The sequence below is a fragment of the Mastomys coucha genome, unplaced genomic scaffold, assembly GCF_008632895.1.
Source record: "Mastomys coucha isolate ucsf_1 unplaced genomic scaffold, UCSF_Mcou_1 pScaffold7, whole genome shotgun sequence".
Taxonomy (NCBI): Eukaryota; Metazoa; Chordata; class Mammalia; order Rodentia; family Muridae; genus Mastomys; species Mastomys coucha.
The window spans coordinates 1,298,558-1,320,198 of record NW_022196913.1 but is presented as its reverse complement, the minus strand read 5'-3'; the positions used below and the strand labels follow the sequence as shown (position 1 = coordinate 1,320,198).

The window sequence follows — 21,641 nt, the reverse complement described above, 5'->3', positions numbered from 1 at the left end:
CCTCTTGAATTTCCCAGCAAGTTTTGTTTTTGTGGTCCCCCCCCCCAATCCTCTTAGATTCATATCTTGTCATTGAAAATATTAAGGTTTGTTTGTTTGTTTTTTTTTCCATTTTGGGGAGATTTTCCTCAAAATTTTTTTACATAAGATTTATTGGTGACATATTTGGCTATTTCTAGTAACACTTGTAGGTATGCTTCCTTCAAGGACAAGAATACCAGAAAAAAACACATCTCTAGAAACTGTATCTATAATCAGAGAAGGGACTGGGATGGGGAGGGAGTGTCCAGATGAGAGCCACCAGCACTTGGGGCCTGGCTTCCCAAGAACTCTCCCTGATGCAACCTCCACCAGACATTGTATATCGGTAGGAGCATGAAGCCTGGAGCTATTTAAACATCGTGGTTCATTAGGGGATTATACACCGCCAAATCACACCTAGAAAATACAAATCCAGCTTTGTCTGCCAGATGCCAAACAGTGTGGTGAGCCAGCGAACAAGGAAAGAGGCCAAGCTTGCTCAAGTTGACTTAATGAAATAAACTGGGTTACAAAAAGCTGTCAGCCAGAGAGAAGCCTGAGACTTCTCTTTGAAGAGGTAGCCAGAAGAATTTGGTTTCCCTCCCCCAGCTCCAGCAGGCTGGCCCCTCTCAGGGTGGGCTGGAGATCTCAGGACTGACACCTCCCTGGCAAGTGGGAATGCTTCCAATCTGGTGGCAGCAGGAAACAGATACTCCTGTCTCCATATTGGAAGTGTTCTGCTTTTCCAGACAGCTGGCTGTGAAGCGTCAGCCTCTTGTGCAGAGTGTCATCTCGGGGTTAGGGCTGATGATCAGGGACAGAAGGCTTGCCTATCCTGTATGAGATCCTGGGTTCCATTCCCTCCATTGCAGAAAAGGAAACCGGAGGGCTGAAGAGGTAGCCCACTGAGTAAGGCACTTGCTGAGGCCTGAGCTTGATCCTCAGAGCAGAGGTAAAAAGCCAAATGTGGTAGCACGCTTGTAACCCCCATACTGGGGAGGTAAAGTAAGATCCCCAAGGCTCCCCAGCTACACAGTCCAGTTGAAATTTTTGAGCCTCAGATCAGAAGAGGACCTATTCCAAAAAGCAGGTAGGTAAACTCCCAAGGAAGGCCAGCCAAGGTTGTCCTCTGCCCGACACACTCTCATGCACCCACATACACAGGGTACCCTCACAAACGTGTGTCTCACCCACGAGATAGAAACCCAATAGCAAAGTGTTTTCTTTCTCATAGGTTTGAATGAGATCTGGGTCCAAGTGTCTGAATCCAGAGACTCCTGTCTGAGCCAACACAAGGAGAAGGGGCTGAGGAAAGATCCAGGGTTCCTGCTTGGTGCTCTTGCCTCTAAGTTTTCTGCTTCATATAGCCACATCTGTCCCTTACCCAAGAATCTGTCCCTTACCCACATTTGTCCCTTACCACACCTAACTTGTGTGTACATTGCTCAGAAAACATCAGACCTTGCTTGGGGATCTGGAACCCATAAAAAGTACTTTCTTAGTCTCTGTGGTTGGAGATGCCATGCTGTAAATCACTGGCTTTTGCCACTTGCCTGCTAGATGAATTTAAAGCAACATGCATTCTTTAATAACCCCATCCTTCAGCTGGTGACACTCCTTTATTGGGTCACCTTGCACACTGAACTTAAAGCACCTCACATGGGCTCAGGCACCTAGGAAGGGATGTCCCATTAAGGTTATCCAGATCCTAATTGATTGCAAGGTCTTCCCCAGTCTCAAGGAAAGATATTGAACATTCATGATCCTCTTCAGTTACTCCCCTCACCCCGAACCCCCACCTCACACATAGCAAAGTAAAGCAAAGTGAGCTTTGGTCCTACCTGGTAGACAGCCCTGGGAATGCACCATGGTTTTAACATCAGCTGCAGAAGATGCAGGTTTCCTTCTCTGCAAGTCCTTAGTACCTGGCAAGCAAGGTCCCAGCTACATGGTATGTCCTCAGAGCCCAACAGCCCAGCAGCCATGCTAGCTCCAGGCCCTGCCCCTCTGTTCCCAAGCCCACATATGGGGTTGTGTTCTTTTAGTAATGCAAAGTCCCAGTGCCACTGAGATCTAATCAGACAAGGCAAAAATGGAGTCAAAATAATTCTGCTTCATCTTGCTCTCCTCTCCCACTACCTACCCTGGCTAATCTTGAGAGACTGCTTTCCCTCAAGGATTAGCACAAGGCTCCCAGTCTCTGGGGACTCTGCAGGCACCAGGGAAGAATAAACCCTGGCCTGCAGTTAACCACACATCCTTGTCTCTCCTACAGTCCTGCACACTGCTGCTGGCTCTCTGGAAGGTCTAGACAAAAATCAAGAAGAGTGTGAGGCAGGAAAATTCCAGGGTGGGAATGTGGAGGGGGAGAGTGAGCTTCAGAGTCCCCTGCCAGTATCCCCATGACATTCCAACTATTTTTCTTAACTCTCCCAAACTTGGAGAACCCAGGAGTTTCTGCATGGTGAAGCCAAAAGTTTAATTTTACATCAACACTGGAACACTGGCTATTTTTCTGGGTTACTTGTAAGGCACGGGCCATTTTCCTTGGAATCATACTAAATTTAGGTTGGGATGGAAAGCCAAGAAGCTTATATCATGGATTTAATACCATATCCACGATTACTGGGGAAAATGGAGAAAGGAGGTCACGGCAACCTGTGCCATTTTTTTCTCCCTTAAGATATATGAATGTGCAGGCTGTTTGATGGATAAGCCATACACAGAACTTAACCTAAGGGAAAGATAGTTAAGTAAATGGGTTGCAACTATTTGTGAGCTCAGCTTCCCTTAGATTGTCTTTTTGTTTTTGTTTTTTTCTTTTTTGTTTGTTTGTTTGTTTGTTTGTTTGGATAGGTTTCTTGCCATTAGATCAGGCTGGCCTGAAACTTGCCATATGTCCCAGGCTAGCCTTGATTTTGTGCCCTTTATGACTCTACCTCTCGAATGCTGTTCTTGCAAACACACATATCTGGCTGGTTGGTAATTATATTCAACCATGTTTCAGAAAGATCCCTGCTTTCTAATTCAATAGTTGTATACCAAAGGGAGAGATTCCAAAGCTGAAAGGACAGTAAGGAACCTGGGACTGTAGTGAGGATACAATCTATATGATTAAGAGGTGGGTCAAGGGGCTGGACAGATGACAGCATTAAAAGCACAGGCCACTCTTCCAAAGGACACAGGTTCAATTTCCAGCAACCACAGGACAGCTCACAACTATCTCTAACTCCAGTTCCAGGGGATCCACATGCAGGCAAAACACTAATGCAAGTAAAATTAATAAATCATTAAAAAAAGAGAAAGATGGGTGAAGCTCAATCTTAATATCACTTGGATTGAATCATCTTGGAAGGAAAAACTGCAAGGTGTAGTTTTCTCCTGTGCATCTTATTTATTATTATTTATCTTCTCAACTCTCACCTTTATTATCTCCTACTAACCTACTGGAATATCCTGGAGTTGACAAGGTTGAAGTTGGCCCTCCCATTTCCTGGAGGGATCAGGACAGACTGCATGTCTTTACCATGTACTCAACTGTAGAATGGAAACACGATGCACCTCGTTGGGCTATTTCAAGTATTAAATGATGTGATAGGCTTACAACCAGTAGCACAAGGCCCAGGGGTGGGGTGGGGTGCTGGGGTTCAGCACTCACTTAGGGACTTTTTTTGGTTGCTGCTAAACTCAAGATTATTCCAAACTCTGTGATTCTCTAAGTCATGTTTGCTAAATATCTTTTCTCCTTTTGTTATTTTATTAGTACTAGAAGATAGTTCAAGTTTAAGAAGATAGTTTTAGAAGATTGTTAGTCTAATCAGTGCTAGAAGATAGCTTTCATTCACGCTCCCTTTGGGTGAGTTTTAGTGTCTCTCCATGCATGACGACTTTCACATAAGGCATCATGCTTGACTTCATCCTACATACAGTTCATTCACTGGACGCTTTCATATGGAAAGGTGGGTGTGCTAGAGAAGGGTCCTTTTCTACTTCCCATCAGTAGACACTACTTTACTTAAATGAGGGAAAGAAAAGGGGAGGGAAGGAGAAAGAGAAGGCATCCAAGGACAGAGAGCAGGAAGGATAGATGGTAGGAGAAAGGAAAGGAAGGACAGGTGATAGGAGACAGGAAAGAGCTGAGGAAATAGGCAGAAAGCATCTGCAGAAGGTCTATTAGCTAACCACCTCAGCGTGGCTCACTCTATGAACTCAGTAGATATACTTCCGCATGTACACCCTAATGCTCCCTACCCTCTGGGGAATTTGGCCACCAACCAGGTTCTTATCCCAAGCATATAATTATGGAACAGACAGGGAAATTCCAAAGACACCACTGTTTAATTCTATCACTAAATAATTGCCTTTAAAAAGTGAAAAGAAAAAAACAAAACACACACACACATATGAAAACTTAAATATATATTTAGCATATGGCCTGGGAATTTTTATACTATAAAAGTGCTAATATTTTTTAAATGCCTGATTATAAACATGAATTTCTGAGGACAGCAAGATCACTCAAATGTTTTTAAAGTTTTTGTTACTGTGAGAATTAGCCAGCATCCTTATTGAGACTTGCAGCTGGTCATAGGAGTTTGCCTCTGAGCTCACAGAGGCTCAGGGATGGACTTCTTTGCCTAATAGCCAGCCTGCCATGGGGATCCCTATCTCTGCCTTCTCAGTCATGGGGTTATAGGCAGCCTCTGTAGCCACCTGATATTTAGTGAGGATTAGGGATTCGAACTCAGGTCCTCACAAGTACACATAAATGCTTTACCCATGATCCATCTCTCTAGCTCCGCTTTCCCCCTTCCCCTTAGCATTTCTCAGCATCCCCTCTGCCCTCTACTGCTCTGTTAACACAGTGTTTCTGATAGCATTAGCTTCAAAAAATTAAAGCTAATCAAGTGCCTTTTCCTGATTTGGGGATGTTTTAAATGTCTTTACTGCTTTGAAAAGAAAACTCAGGAAAAAAATTAAGTTGAAAGTTACATGAAGCATAATTAGGAATAAAATTTGCAGATTCATAAATATACCGGAAACAGCACAGACATGGAGAAGTGTATTTATAGCAGCCAAAGAAATGCATTCTCCAAATGCAAACTAATGTAACCCATCCAAGTCATTTAGTGGTCATGACTGCTACTTTATCAGAAGACTGATGGGGGGAACTCCTTGATGTCAAGAGAGTCACCAGGAGGCACAAATGGCATTTAAAAGAAGTAAGTGTGTGTGTGTGTGTGTGTGTGTGTGTGTGTGTGTGCGCGCGCGCGCATATGTGCGCGTGCTCGAGCTGTTATCTTTTAGTGATAAGACCTGAGGTAAAGGGTGAGTTGGACAGCAAAGCCCACTCCAGTTGTAACCCAATATCTGGAAATGTCTATAAGGAATTAAAGTATATGTCAGATGCATGCTCTTAGGACTGAGCGGTGAGGGGTCAGTGCTCTCTGTCTTCAGTACAGACATTGAGGCAGTGACAGGAAATTGAGTGACTCCAGAAAAGTCCTCAGAAATGCCTGCCCACAAGCATTTTCAGAAAGTGTGTGTTATAGAAAGGTTCCTTTTTTAGTTCTGTGTGCATTTAACAGATATGTCCTATTTATGTCACCTGCGAATGACAGCTCTCAGCTACTAATCCTCATTTTAATTCCTCATTTTCTTTCTGCCTCCTGAAAAATGGCTCAGACTGAGATTTAAATTGATTGATTTTTGTCTATACTTTTGTGTGTGAGCGTGTGTGTGTGCATATGTGTGTGTGTACGCACACATTTACAAACACTGCATGTCATGCCTTAGTATGGCATGAACCCTTTTTCTGAGGCAGGGCCTACACTGGTCTGGAGCTAGCTGACTCTGCTAGGTTTTCTGGCCCCCGAGGCCCTTTCCCTCCACAGGGGCAGGACTGGGATTACATGCAAGTATCACCACATCCAGCTTCTATACATGGGCTCTGGAGACCAAACTTAGGTCTACAGGCTACAGAGCATCTTCCAGCCACTGAGGTAAAAATTACTGCACAAGTCCTTCTGTATATCCACTAAATATGTTTTCTATGAACTCTAAATGCGATCAAAGTACTGGATAGGACAATGATAGATGTTCCCCTTCTCCTCCTCTCTCCCCCTTCTTTCCTTTTGTCCTGCTAGGGCCTGAGACCAGAGCGGAGCTTAGTGCACACTGGGACAGTGCTCCACCCTGAGCTATAGTCCCAGCCCTGCTTTCTGCTTTGTACTGTAAATGAAGCTGGCCAATAACTTGTTGAAAGTGCTCTCCACATACACACACACACACACACACACACACACACACACACACACTTTATTGCACTGTAATTTCTATATAATATAATTAAAAATGTGCTACTCACTGGGCATGGTGGGGCACTTCTTTCATTCCTAGTGAGACAGAGGCAGGAGGAATCCCTGATTTGGAGGTCAGCTTGGTCTACAGAGCAAGCTCTAGGACAGCTTGGACTACATAGAGAAGAAAGCCTGTCTAGAGAAACAGAAATAAAATTGCATGAAAGTGCTCCTCAATGGTTCTCAGCATATATACAGTGTCTGTACATACATCACTGTAATAGAATTTCAGATCATTTTCAACATTGCTATCCACAGTCCCCTACACATTTATTGTCATGCTCACCTGCTCTTTTCCATCTCACCCTATGTCACTAGCTAGAGGTGGCAACCAGAAAACTGCTTCCTGTTTCCATAGTACCACCTGTTCTGGGTTTCTATTAATGTAACATTTATGCCTGCCTTGTTTTTCTGGGTGTGATGGTTTTCCAGGTTCACCTGTATTGTAGCACCTACCAATTCTTTTTTAAAAAGACTTTTTTTTGTTTTGTATTTATTTGTGTGCTTATACATGCATGCATAGATATCCTTGGGGCCAGAGGAGGTTGTCAGATAACTTCAGCAGACTTCCAGGTACTTGTGGGGACCAAGGTGAGTTCTCTGAGAGCAGCAAGCACTTCCATTTTTGAGAGAGGATCTCATTGTGTGAATCAATTTGGGTTGGCTTGAAAACTTTATATGTAGATAGAAAAGGTTGGCATTGAACTCACAGAAATCCTCTTGCCTCTGTCTCCCCAGTGCTTGAACCAAAGAAGCAAGCATACTTAGCTACTTAAGCCATCTCTCCAGTCCCACCAATATTGCTTTTCCTTGCTAAATGGTCTTCCCTGTATGATTTCACCAAGTGTATTTGTTTTTCTGTTTATACGCTGTTCTTGGCTATTCTGAACAGTGCTGCTGTGAGCATCCATGTACACATTTTTGTCTAGGTGCATGCTTTTGGTTTATCTAGGGTAGATGCAGCTAGAACGGTGTATCTACCTCCACTGGTTGTGCGGGGATGGTCTCCTTTCAAGGAGCTGCCAGCCTGCACTGTATCAAAGCAGTTGCCTCTCATGGGCTCTTCTACTTTTCATGCTTTCAACACTCCCGTTATGGTCTCACTTGTTGGTTCTAGCCATCCTAGTTCACGCGAAGTGGTGGCATTCTGGCTTCCCTAACTAAAGTTTATGACACGGCCTCTTGCTTTCCTAAGTAAATTTTATGATAGAGGGCTCATAGAGGCAGCAAGGTCTGCTTTTAGGAGGGGTAGCCTGCTTTACCTCCTGACTCAGCCTCTGGCATGAGAGAAGGCGAGGCTAGAGCAGAGGAGCTGGGAGCTTCCTCTTCCTGCCTCAACAGCTCCCCCTCCACTTCTGTTGCTGACAGTCTTACACCCACCATCTGAGGACAAAATCTACACACTTCTGCAAGTTACCATTTGTCACTTTATGTTCCAATTCTTAGGGAAAGGGATATTTGGAAATAGCACTTGCCTGCATGAGTGAGTGCGTGAACTGCAAAACCAAAACCCAAACAAGTTCTGGAAACTCCGAGGAATCTCAGGCCTGCTCATGAACACATGCAATCCCATATTCGGGACTGGAGGATGTCCAAGCTTTGACAAAGACTCACCATTGATGGCATCATTGTTTTTGACCCTCAGAAACCCAAAGACCCAATGCTAGGCACTCCCTATGTCCTCAGAGTGGGATGCAGGAGAATCATTTTCAAAAAATGCTTGGCCATATCTATAAAAATATTTTGGGTCCCTGGGAAAGTATGAGGGATGCAGTAGCTGCCCTCTGGCTTAAGCATTCTTTGAGCCAAGAGCTATGTTTGGAAATATTTCTCCCAGGCTCTCAGAACCATCAGGAGAGAGATCTTATAGCTGTAAGAGTGATGTCATCTACCCATTACCCCTTGTTAGGAAAGCAGACTCTCGCATCCACCCCAGGCCTCCACAGAACAGGCATCAGGACCCCCTGAACTAAATCCGTGCAGGCCTGAATCAGAAAGTAAGTGTTTTAATCTCTTTGTGGTTGGTTTCCATGGAACTTGGTGAAGAACGATGGCTTTTGAGTATGATATATTTTCCAAGCATATGTTTATGCAATCACAGCCTTAAATTGAGACAAAACAAAACAGAGCTGAACAAATCTCACAGGCCTTGTTTTGTTTCGGGGCTACAAAACACTCATGGGAGCAACTGTCTGGAGTTTGTCAATAGGAATGTTCTAAAGGGAGGCTCCTAGTCCATGGAGGGAAGGGGCAGCTTGCTCCAGAACCTGTCTCGATGGCCCCAGAGCTACTTCCTTTCCACAAAGACACATGGAGCACATGGGAGAGCCCCCTGGAGGGTAACGAACCACACTTCCTCTGAAAAGGATCCAAAGAGGCCTGGATGAAAAGGATCCAAAGATTTGTCTGGATGCCATGAAAAGGACTGGGGACAGCTCAGCCGGGGGAAAGTTCTCTTAGTGAGAAACAGGTAGATTTTAGGAGATAGAATTTTATGAGAGATAAAACCACCTAGTTTTTATCTGTAGTTTCAATTCTCTAGAATCTTGGCCAGAGTGGGGCTACTCTGTCACTTATAACAAGAAAGCCAGGAAGGTGTTTTACACACACACACACACATAAAAACACATATATACTAGTATACTATATATAAAGAGACTACTAGAAGATATATATGTGTATATATATATATATATATATATATATATATATATATATATATATAAGTTTTCTAGAAGTCTCTGTTGTCTTTAAAACTTCGAACTTGGCTATTTTACTTTTCATCTTTGGTACATTAAACTTAACAGGAATGAAAGAATCACTGGAGGATAGTGTGTGTGTGTGTGTGTGTGTGTGTGTGTGTGTGTGTGTGTGTTCTGCATGGAACCAAGGGCCTTGAGTATGTTAGGCAATGTATTGTGCTCTACCACAAATGTGAATTGTGAAGGAGTCTCGTACCCAGGCACTGTGGCAAAGTGTCATTGAATGCAGAGCTCTAGATTCCTATAAGAATCAATAGAGATAATCTAAGAATAATGAGACACGTCTGATTTCCCAGAGCTGCATTCCAGCATGGCTGGGCCAGACATGTCCCTTATTCTAGTTCATCACATTTTCTGTTCACATGGACCACTGTATGCATGGGCTCCACAGCTGTATATGCAACCAATTACAGAGACAAAAATTTTTAAAAAATTATACTGGCCCTAAATATAATTGACTCTTCTTGTCAATATCCCTTGCATAATGTAGTATAATAGCTATTTACCCAGCATTTGCATTCATTAGATATTATAAGTAATTTAGAGATGTTACATAGGCTCTATGCAAATAGCAATTTATTATATACAAAGGGTTGAACTTCCATAGGCATTTGGGCATTTGTAGGGGTCTAGGAACAAATTGCCCATGGTTACAGAGAGATAACTCTTCTTGATAGGAAAATCTCAGGCCTCATATGAAAATTTATAGATGCTCAATTATTTTAACAAATTTTCTCTCATTATAACAATGACAATCACTGCAACAAAACAACCCCCAAAGACACCATGAATTATCTAGACCAAGTTAGTCAATGGGGATTTAGATTATCAATGAATGAAAACTCTCTCTCTCTCTCTCTCTCTCTCTCTCTCTCTATATATATATATATATATATATATATATATATGTGAGATGGGACCAGAATTCTTTGATATGTACGCAATCAAGTCTGTTTTAGGCTAGTATTGCTAATGAAGTAGCTGTTTAGACTTCTGAAGAATTCAAGCTGAGCTTTCTCATTAATAATTCTTAACAGATTAAAATATTTATTAATGTGTCTGCCTTTTGGGACCATTTAAATTTTCTGGCCATAGATATGATTTGTTTGAAATCCATGGCTAGCTTAGGATGATGACTATGGACTGGGAGTTGGTAACAGAGATGCAAAAATGAAGAACCAGTTATCTTGGGACTGGATGTCTAGACAAACTGTAGATATTGGGGCAGTGGCACAGACGTTCATAATTCAAAGGTCAAGGTTAATAAGTTCAAAGCAGTTGATATTCAAAAAATATTTTGAATAATAAATCCAGAACAGAAAGTAGAAGCAACAGCAAGCACACTAAAAATGCACACAGTGGGTCATGGTGGTACACACTAATAAACAAAATATGAAGAAGATAAGAGGGGACCACCATGGTTTGCGGACCAGACTGGGATCTACCTTTCAGGGTGGGAAGGCATCTCTGTCTGTAAACAGGATGACTAGGGTTTGATCTTCAGAGCCCAAACCAAGAAGCTGGCTGTGAGATACATGTTGATAATCCTAGTACCAGGGAGGAAGGATGAAAAGAGCCAACGAGAGGCCCTATCTCCAAGTTAAAGGTGGATGACACCTGAGGCACACCAGGTGGGCAGAGGTTGTTCTCTGCCCACCACATGAGCGCACACACACACACACACATACGCGCGCGCGCTCGTGCGCACGCATATATACATACAGACGTGGGGGAACACAAGGCTTAAAGGAGTGTTAAACAGGTCAGACCTTGCTGTTTCTGCCTACTCTGGGGACTTCTCATCCACTGGATTAGTGTAGAGGTCAAGTTCCTAGTGTGACATCAGGACCTGTGGGTGGAAGTAGGTGAGATGGAAGTAAGGGCCTGTCTTCTGCCTCTATCTTTTATTAGTCATCTGGAACTTCCTCTTTCTGCCCCTTTCTCATGTCTTGCCAATGTCTGACACAGGGCACAGGGATTCTGTAAGTGAAACATTTACTTAACCTAAGGCCTGACATATCTTTGAATTCCCAAGAAGTCCTTTCCCCTCACTTGGGGTAAATAAAGCAAAGACCATCTTCCTGGCAACCAAGGCAACTCTGCAACTGGGGAAATAAGGATCAGGTGTGTAAGGATGGAAAGACATGGAATGGTCTCCAATTCAGGAGAAAATGTAACTACATCTGCCCAGTCAGTCCACAAAAACATGTGAAAATCTATAGGAACACTAGTATAGACAGCCTTGCTTGATTAGCTGTAAACCATACATAAGGTTGATGTGTGTTCCTTTAAAAAATGTCTTTGTGTGGAGCAATTGGATGCAAAGTTCCACAGAAGCAGAAAGGAATTGGACAGGATGTTAGCTATTTTCCCTAAATGAAGTACACAGGCAACAGTTTCCGATTCAGAGACCACTGGGGTCCTTAAGAACTAAGTGCCTTCAGCAAATGTCTCTTAATAAGGCAGAATCAGAGCCTCCCTGTTCCATAGCTGGGACTGCACTTCTCATAAATTAGCCACTGGTGATAGACAGTTGGAAAGAAATCTCAGGGCTGGCCGTTCTGCTCACTGTGACCGAGGCCATGTTAATGTGGGCTGGTTCTGCTCCTCAAGAGCAAGTTAAATGGACAAGACCCACAGAGCACATCCCAGCTGCCTACGACAGTTTTCAGAGTTGGATGTTGCAGGTTGCTTCAGGCTGAAGGTCCAACAAAATGACTTTAAACACAGGTGGGCTTCAGGGAGTAGAGAGGAGTGTTCTAGAGTGCACAAGGGGCAGAGTCTGTGGCCCCAGCGGACTGCACCTCTGTTGGAAAGCAGGAAGCACACCAAAGGCCATTGATTGGACCCAGGCATAGGGAAGAAACAAGAGTTATCCAGCATACCTTAAGCCAGGAATTCGAAAGCTGGAGAGCATGCTATCATTGCCTGCTTAAGTCAGCCGAGCTTGATCAGCAGTTGTAGGAATCACATTTTCATACCTGTGGCTGGCAAGGCTGTTATGGGAAATTGCCGATGCACCCAAGATAATGCCTGAATACCCTGAAAATCCCCACAGCATGAAAAAACAAGATGACAGACCCTTACTGGACCAAAACTCCCTTCTGCAGGGACCAGCAGCTCAGCAGGATTAGCAATTCCAATTTACCTGATTCTGCCTTTCCCCATGGCCTCTTGGTGGACAGCTCTAGCTATGCGTCAGAACCACCTAGACACTTTCTACAACCCATCCCTAGGGATTCTGATGTTGTTGTCATGGGAAAAGACTTGGGATTCCTTATAGGCATCTTAGGGTTCCTATTATAGAGCTGAGAAAGAGAATCACTGTCTGATAGATCACAAGGTCACTGTATGTCATATGAGTTCCTCCCACTCATGGTGTTGAAATTCTCTGCCAGCCATGGTGAGTCTCAGAATTGCCTGGAAATTGTGCTAAAACAAACGACTCTGAGTTTCTCATTTGTGACTCAATAGATTCTTGCTAGGATCCTAGAGTTCTTGTTTCTTTTCTATTTGTGTGTATGTGTGTATATTCATGTATGTGCAGGTGCATGTGTATGTGTGTGTGTGTAAGCCAGGTGCATGTGTATGTGTGTGTGTAAGTCAGAGGAGAAACCTCAAGGCTTGTCCTTCAGGAACTACCCTCCTTCCCCAGGAGCTGTTTGCCTTGTTTTTTGAGATAGTCTCTTACTGGCCTGAAGTTCGGCAAGTGGGCTAGGCTGACTGGCCCATGAGCCCTAGGGGTCTGCCTGCTACCACCTAACCACTGATAAGATTACAGGAGTATACCACCATGCTTAGCTGATTTTTATATAGGTGCTGGGAGCCAAACTCAGGCCTTCATGTTTGCATGACAGATACTTACCGACTGAGCTATTCAATAGTTCCTCCTTTATTTTTTTGTTTGTTTTTGTCTGAGAAAGGATCTCATGTAGCCCAGGCTGACCTCAAAATCTATATGTAACTGAAGATGAATTTGGATTATATGTATATACCCCCAAGACTAAATCATGCAATTGTAGGACAGAGTCTGCAGCTTCATACATGCTAAACAAGAACTCAATTGAGCAACATCCCCAGCCCTAAATTAGCTTCTTAATGATATCATATTCTGGTCTATAGGATGCTCAACATTAGGAATGGAGCCATAAAAAGACAGTGAGTGATTCATTCCCTCCTTTGTCCCCACGGACTGGAGGATTCCAGGCCAGAACACTCAGATGAGCATTTCAATTGTTTAGACGGGTGTGATTCATTCATAGGTCATGGACTCATCTATCTCTTGCCTCTCATCCCTGACCACAGGGAAATTGCAGCCTATACACTCAGTTTTTTATCTCTGAGCGCAAAGAACACAAATGTTGCTGATCATGGGACCCGACTTCCTGTCATTAAGGAGGACATCCTACCACTTAACAGAAAGATCCTAAGCCAAGTTTAAAGTCTGATGATTTGGGAGCTTGATTCCCACCTACTTAACTAGGTCACAGCTGTAAGGAAAGAGAAAAAAGAATTACACCCTAAAGCAAGAAACTGTCATCTGTGGCTGCAAAACAAACACCTCGGGCTTCCCCTTCCCTCCCCTCCTGTCCGTGCAACAAAAACAAGTATATTGGAGGTAGAATAAAAATGATATGGAAAGACTATGGCAATGTCCCAGTGGGTAAGAGTGCTTGCTGTGTATGCCTGAGGACTTGAGTTCAGACGGATTCCCAGCACCCACATAGAAGCTGGGATCTGAGTGTCTATAACTGATCATTGGAGGACAGAGGCTATGAAATCTCTGGCCAGCCAGCCTAGGTGAAATGGAGAGCTTCAGTTTCAGGTAGAGACCATCTCAAGGGAATCAAGTGGAATGTCACAAAACAGAATACCCAATGTCCTTTGAATTCTATGCACACACTAAGAAACACACACAACACACACACACACACACACACACACATACACATATACACACACAAGCACGCATGTTTGCATGCAGTTAGGGGCTGACCTGACAGCTTGCTAATGTGTAGTCTGAAGCCCACTTCTTTAGTATTTGTTCAAAACACAGAGGAAATGAAGATATGCAAGCACAGTCTGCTCTCATCTGTGCTGAAGGCTTCTCTAAGATTAGACAGTATCCAGAAAGATCCATGATTGCTTTTGAAAATTCTGCAGTTTTCAGGACTTTGGATGGTTTAGGTCTGCATGGTTCCTCCTACCTTGGCTCATAGGAATGTCTCCTAGGTCTTGGTGGGCACTCGAGAGGGAAAGAACAGTCTTAAGTGTCCACAGCATCCAAGGAAGTAATGCATTTCAGAAAGGGCCATCTCAGGTCTTCTATCTATGACCGCCAATTGGCATCATGGATTTTATTTGTCATGGGGTGAGTTACACAGTTGCTACTGATCTCACCTGAATGGTCATATGAGATAATCATAGTAAAGATAATTATTGATAGTTGATGAAGAGGGAGAGAAGAGAGGTGAGAGGAGAGAAAGAGAGAGAGAGAGAGAGAGAGAGAGAGACAGACAGACAGACAGACAGACACAGAGAGGGGGAGGAAGGGAGGGAAAGAGAGAGAGGGAACAATGAGTTATGTGTAGCTGCAGACACTGACATTCTTGAGACCTTAGCTACTTAAAGCATCCTCTGTAATCCCCAGCATCAGCTGATACTTGGGAACCTCTGAGAAATCTGTATTTGATAAGATCCCAAGTGACTCCTGATAAGTTTCCAAGTGACATGGAAACACTGCTTACCAATAGCAACCAACGGTAATGACTTTCAGTAACTTTGCTTTTAGCTATGACAATCTCTGTCCCCAGCCCCCAAGTGTCTATAGTAGAGACAGAGCTTACCAGGGGTCAGGGGTCTGAGTCTTTTCTGCCCCCTAGTGGCATATCCATCTCCACTACTTCTTCCAGTAGTCTCTGCTTCTCTGGAGGTGTTAGGGACCCCAGCATCCATAGGGCAGTCTTTCCTCCTTCCTCCTCCCTCTCTCCCTCCTTCCTTCCATCCCTCCCCCCTTCTCTTAAATCATTATGGGGATAGAACATATGGACTCAAGCATGCTAAACAAGCATTCTATTAGTGACCCACATCCCAGCATCAAAATTAGATTTGCATCCCCGGTAATACATAAATATGAGAACACATAAATACCTAAGTAAATAGAGCCAACCAATCAGACATACGAAACAAAGAGTTCAAGTTCAGATTCCAGGAACATACAAGGGGGTGGGTGGGTAAGAAAACAAACAGGGAAGGAGCGTCCTTAATATATAGAAAATATAAGATATAGAGAATGAGAAATAGAAGTGGCCCACAGTGAGTATCACAGAGATAACACTGGACAGCAGTTACATTGGGGTTTTAGCTAGACAACCACGAGATACATTGTGTGTGTGGTATTGGGACTGAACTAACACAGGTCCTCGTGCACAGGAGGCAAGTGTTCAACCACTGAGCAGCTTCCCCAGCCCTCTTTCTTCCTTTTAAATGTGGAGACAGGCTCTCACTAAGTTACCCAGGCTAGCCTTGAACGGACTGTAACCCAAGTGATCCTCCTGCCTCAGCCTCTAGAGTAGATGGGATCGTAGGCCTGTGTCTTCAGGCTGCATCATCACTGTCATTTGAAGATCTGCTTACTCTTGCCCGCCACTCCTCTCTGAAGGATACTTTCTCAGGAGCTTCAGCATCAAGGGTCCTCACTCCAGTGTCAACTCACCCCAGCTCCCTTCTGGAGAGCTCTCTGGATTCAGATTGCCTGGACTTGAACTCGAGGCTGGCCGATGTAACCCTGGAAAATTACCCTTCAGAACTTTCTTTGTGCATGAATTTACTGCTGGTTATGTTCTTGAAGGCATGAGACTGAATCAGTCTGAAGGGAATATGGGTCAGAAAGAGGTGTGAGGAAGACTGAGAAACATTGAATGAAAAGCCACTAGGGTGGTATTGCACCTACTCTGAGGGGGCACCCTTGCTTTGCTTCTCAGCTGCCCAGTGACTGCATCTTCCTCCTTACTCGCCCCAGGGGCCAAGTCTGGGGGGTGCAGGAGAGAAGCGGAGGAGGAAATGTATAACTGGATATTTGGTCCTTGATTCTGGTTCACACAGTGAGGCCCTTCCAGAGGAAGTCAGGATGCTTCCTCTGTCTCCACCCTTGGCCAGTGTCTTGGTCACATGACAATCATCAGGGAGCCCTGCCTTGCTTTCTGTACACTCTGCAGGAAGTGTGTATGTGCGGACGGGAGTGTCCCGATAGCTAAGCATGTTGGAGACATGTCAGGATAGTGACAGCTCACATCTCAAGGTCAGGGGCTTTCAGAAACTGCCAGGTAATAGCATCACCTCTCAGGACTGTACTGCTTCCTCTTATCTGAGTAACCCTGACTCATGGTGGAAGCATCTTAGCCTTCTGCCTTTTGTTCCTAATTCTGCCCTGGCTCCCACCAGAAATCAAGATCATATACTAGGTTCCAGTAATGGGTAGTTCTTGGACGTTAAGCCAAGGTGTTTATCTGGAGGGGATACAAAGCCAATGCTTCCCCTGGAGGAGATACTGAGGTGTGTCCTCTGGTGGTAAAGGAGCAAACATGTCCAATGGAATGAACAGCTTCCCCCCCAAACACCAAAGTACACAGCAACTTTCTTAAGTCCATGAAAGTGGCTTTCTTCTGGTTCTTGGCCCTAGCTCACACCACGAGGCAGCAAGCTTTGCCCAGGGAAGTGATGTTTGTGCATAATAGGCTAGGAGACGCATTAAGACAATATGCCAGTGTGCCAGTGGGAACCCCACCTACAGCATAATCTCTGTGCTTCTTTTGAGAACCCCTTCATCTCAGGGTATGCTGAGACTTCAAGTCCCTCATGTATACAATGGGGTGAGGTGCAGTGGCTTTGTACTGTCAGGGCTTAACATTTCAAACGAATTCAACCCATGCTGGGAAGAACTACTGCCTTGTTCAGGCTGTGGTATTCCCACGTCTCAGCTTACCCAGGAGCACTTCAATACATCCACTGAGACAATTCCTTCTGCCAAAAGAAAGGAAGGTGTAGAGTGGTAGATTTTGTTCTACCACCCCCCTGACTACACCCTCAATGATCTGTGTTTTCATTGTGCCAATGTTCCCAATAGAAACAACACACAGAGAGAAGAAAAAGTAGTAAGATGCCATGCAGCATAGAGGGAGTAGCAATTAAATGCAGGTAGCCATGTCTACAAAACCAGGAGTTACACAAGAAGAAAGGATAGTGTAAGGCAGAGGGACAAGCAAGTTACATGTATGACTTAAGTGTGAAAAGGCATTCTGGTGCTGAGGTCTCAATTAAGCCTCTGATTTTCCGTCAGCAAAGGTAAAAATGATAAGCACACGGAGTTATATCCTTACTATTATTTTCTAAAACGATGGCATGTGAGAGTGAACACGAAGTGATATAAAGAACATTGCCTTTAGTGGTCAACTGAAAAGATTTCAGGGGTGTGTGTGTGTGAGAGAGTGTGTATGTGTGTGAGTGTGTGTGAATATGTGTATGAGTGTGTGTGAGTGTGTATGTATGTGAGTGTGTGTGTGTGTGTGTGTGTGTGTGTGTGTACAATGTGTAGAATCCAGAAATCAACCTAGAGTGCTATTCCTTAGGAACTGTATGTTGTGATTTTGTTGTTGTTGTTGTTGTTCATTTTTTGTGACAGGGTCTCTCACTGGAACCTGGAGCATACTAACTAGGTTAAACTGTTTGGATCTGGGCGTCTGCCTCCCCCATTCTGTGATGAAGTGTGCTTTCCATGTGGGTGCTGGGGATCAACCCCTGCTCCTCATGCATACTTTCTGACTAAGCTGTCTCCCCATGCCCCTTCCTGTTGACTTGCTGAGCAGGGGCTATCTTATCCACCCCCTTCCTTCCCTTACTTCAGGCTATGCCCAGAATTCCTGCAGTTTTACCAGTGGCTCATATGGACTCTCCAGACTTCCCTCCTACTTAAACACTGAACCTGCTCCTTCCCTCAGTTCCTGATTGTCTCCTGCATGCCTTAGTCTCAGTTTTTCCAGCAGCAGCTACAAGATTCATGACTTAGCCTATCTGTGGGGTTTGCTTGAGAGACTTGGGCCAGCAGCAAATTCTGGAACCTTTGCTTGTGGTCTGTCAATGATGCCCACCCACACCTGTGTCCTGTACCTGGCCACTTCGTGGTTCAGGATTTGTTGTTCCATATCTTTAAAAGGGCATTACCTATCAGCCCCCAGTAAAGATGAATTAAATCTTAATGCAAAAAAAAAAAAATGAGCAGGGAACTGAGAAAATACGGCTCAGGTATATTGATATTTATTGTTTAATTCCACAAGAATACAGTGTAAAGTCATTAAAGTAATGAATGGCTGACATTGTCCTTGATGGATTTCTCTTGAGTATCAGATATTCCCAGCAAGCTATGGGTCTACTGCTGGAAGGTGGTCAATTCCCAGTTGCTTTATCTGGCACCAGGCAGAAGTGTGGATGTACTAAGATTAAAATTAAAGGGATCAATCTCAGCTCTGGATATGAGTCTGACAAACAGGAGCCAAGATCAAAGCAGCCATTTGGCTTATCCTCACACTCAGTGAGAACATTATTCCTCTTTGACACTGTGGTAAGATGAAGAGCTCTAGCGGCTACAGCCAATGCTGTCATCAGCCAAAGGAGGTGTTAATAGTTGGAGTCCTTGCTCAAGGACTTGGCTGATCCCAAGAATTCCACCGCATCTAGCAGGAACCAGATGACTTAGAAAAAGAAAAGTTTCTGTATGGTTGCTCTTGTCAACTACCTGGATCGTGAACAATGTCAGCTTGGTGGTGGCGCCCTGTATACTCCTGGCTTGTACATATTAGCTACACCGCTGCTATGTGGCAGCATGATTGCTTGATTAGATGGAATGATCTGTAATGATCTACTCTCTGAGACAGTGGAGAAACACCTGCCCCAAACAAAGGAAGGATGTGGCTGGTGGTACCCTGTCCCAGCAGGCAGTTCATGACCTGGTACATTCATGTTCAGCTGCTTGAATGTTCGTCCTCCTAATGGTTCGAATGCTATGCTCTCTGCAGCCTTCCCACTCCCTGTCGAGGAAGGACATGATTCCGTTTATGTAAATGCATTTTGAAATTTGTATTGGACTCCTCAAAAGAATTTTGATACAGTTAATAATATTCTAATTTTGCAGTAAGATGATATGATTCCAGTGGAAGACCCAAAATGCTCTTTCCAAACTACTTTATTTGTACTGAGATCTCTCCTTTTTACTGAGTGCCAAAACTGAGGGGAAGGCGAGTGCACAGACACCAGCCAAGGGTGAGTCAGTATTTGTTTTCTTGTGCAGAAAGTGGGCATCTCATGGACTGTGGCTATGCCTTACTGCAATAAAAGATGTATATATCAGATGCTTTCATTCTCCTGTATAAATGCACATGCTTTTTGTAAATACAAGAAAATTATGGCTGGAGATGTAGCTCAGGGATAGAGCACTTGCCTAGTATATGCAAAACCCCAGATTCAATCCCTGAAACTAGAAAAGAAGAAAAAAAGAAAAGGGAAATTAAAAAAAGGAGACACCTTAAATGTACTAGGCATGGTGGTATATATCTATAATCCTAGAAATGTGGTGGCTGAGGCATGGGTGGTGTGCCACCATGTACTGAATGAGTTCCAGGCCAGCCTGGGCCAGGTGACAAGATCCTGCCTTTTAAAAAGTAGGGGACTAGGCTGGTGAAATGGCCTAGTGGTTAAGAGCACTGGTTGCTCTTCAAGATGACCTGAGTCCAATTCGCAGAAGCCACATGGATTCATAACCCATAATCACGTACAACTCCAGTTGCAGGGGATCTGGATGCCATGGGCACTGTACACACATGGTATACAGATATACATGGGAGCAAAACACCATACACATACAATACAATGTAAAAAAGTACAGGAGCTGAGCACATGGATCAGCTGGCAAATTCCTTGCTGTGCAAACCCAAGGTCCTGAGTTTGGATCCCATATAAAAAGCCAGGTATAGTGGTGTGTATTGCTAGTCCCAGCACTGTGGAGGCAGAGAAAGCAAAGTCTTAGAACTCATGAGCCAGACAGTTTAGTTGAATGGGTGAGCTCTAAGTTCTGTGAGAGAGACCTTGTCTCAAAAGAATAAGGTAGGAGCCATCAAGGAAGACACCTGATTTTGATCTCTGACCTCTACATGCAGACATGTGCATCTATATACACATGTGCAGAGACCCATGCAAACATGCACATACACCATATTCTCTTTTGAAAAGGCACAACAAAATTTCTTTTTGAAAAGCTTGAGAATAGGAACACCAGGCCCAATGTCCCCATGGCAGTGTTAGACAGCAGCTGCCTCAGTTGCTGTTCATTCCTTCCTTATTGTTCTGCACCAGCAGCAACAGACACTTGATTCTGCAATGCCAGTGCAGGGTCCTAGTTTACAGAATGAGCCACATAAACAGAGGCCATGCCCTAGAGTGAAGATGAAGTATTGGGCCTTGTGGATGCAATACAAGGTGGAATAAACTTGTTAACAGCCCATTTCTGATGAGTGGGTCTCACAGAGCTTTCTTATCCTTCAAGGTCCTTTGTGAAGATAAATTATATTTTTCTTATGCATCCTGCCACCATGTGATGAATAGAAAAAGCATGCTTTGGGGAAATGGTGGCCCAGTACTGGATAAGGAGGGATACAGAGTGCAAGTAGAGAGATGACATTGGAAATAAAGGATGAGGCTGGGAGATAGCCCAACAGGTAAGGTTCTCACATTGTAAGCACAGGGACCTGAGTTCAGATCCTCAGTACCCAGTACTACAACATCTAATCATAGCATATTGGGTTAGCAGTCAGTCAGAACCGAGCACTCACAAAGCTGCCTGTAGATGAACCTGTCCCTGCAAGGCTGCAGTGTAAAAATATATGGGAGATGTTGTGACCTAGCTAGACTTAGACCTAGGGTGTGCAATGGATATGCAATGGGGCTGCAATGAGTAGGCAATGGGTGTGCAATGGCTACACAATGGGGCATGTGATGGGCATACAATGGGGTGTGCAACGGGTACATAATGGGGTATGCAATGAATGTGCAATGGGTACACAGTGAGTATGCAATGGGTGTGCAATGGGTACACAAAGGAGTGTGCAATGGGGTGTGCAATGGGTACACAGTGGGATATGCAATGGGGTGTGTAATGGGTACACGATGAGTATGCAATGGGTGTGTAATAGGTATATAGTGGAGCATTCGGGTGTGCAATGGGTACACAATGAGTATGCAATGGGTGTGAAAAGAGGCCAATGCACAAATACCAGTCCAAGATAGGGGTGGGACTCCCATCATTGTTTGCCTTTAAAAACATACCTTTAACTGACTTGAACTTGAGATGCCATAAAGAAAAATTTAAGCAGGCTTGAGGGGAGGGGAACTATGTGAAGTCGTAATAGAGACCTTCACCATCCCCAAGAGGAAACTTCTTTTTTTTTTTTTT

At 44.1% G+C, this 21,641-nt stretch overlaps 1 protein-coding gene across 5 annotated transcripts in view; it reads right to left on the bottom strand.

The window, feature by feature from the left end:
- Positions 1–21,641, bottom strand: part of Frmd4a (FERM domain containing 4A) — a 480,303-nt gene that overhangs the window by 291,461 nt on the left and 167,201 nt on the right. For 2 of the 5 annotated variants that reach the window (XM_031359487.1, XM_031359488.1), the window contains exon 1: positions 1,863–2,021. The exons of the other annotated variants lie outside the window; for them this stretch is intronic. In XM_031359487.1, coding sequence (XP_031215347.1) covers positions 1,863–2,006 — 144 coding nt within the window. In that variant the 5' untranslated portion in view covers positions 2,007–2,021. Of the gene's footprint in view, positions 1–1,862; positions 2,022–21,641 lie in introns of those variants that run through there. 5 annotated transcript variants of the gene reach the window in all.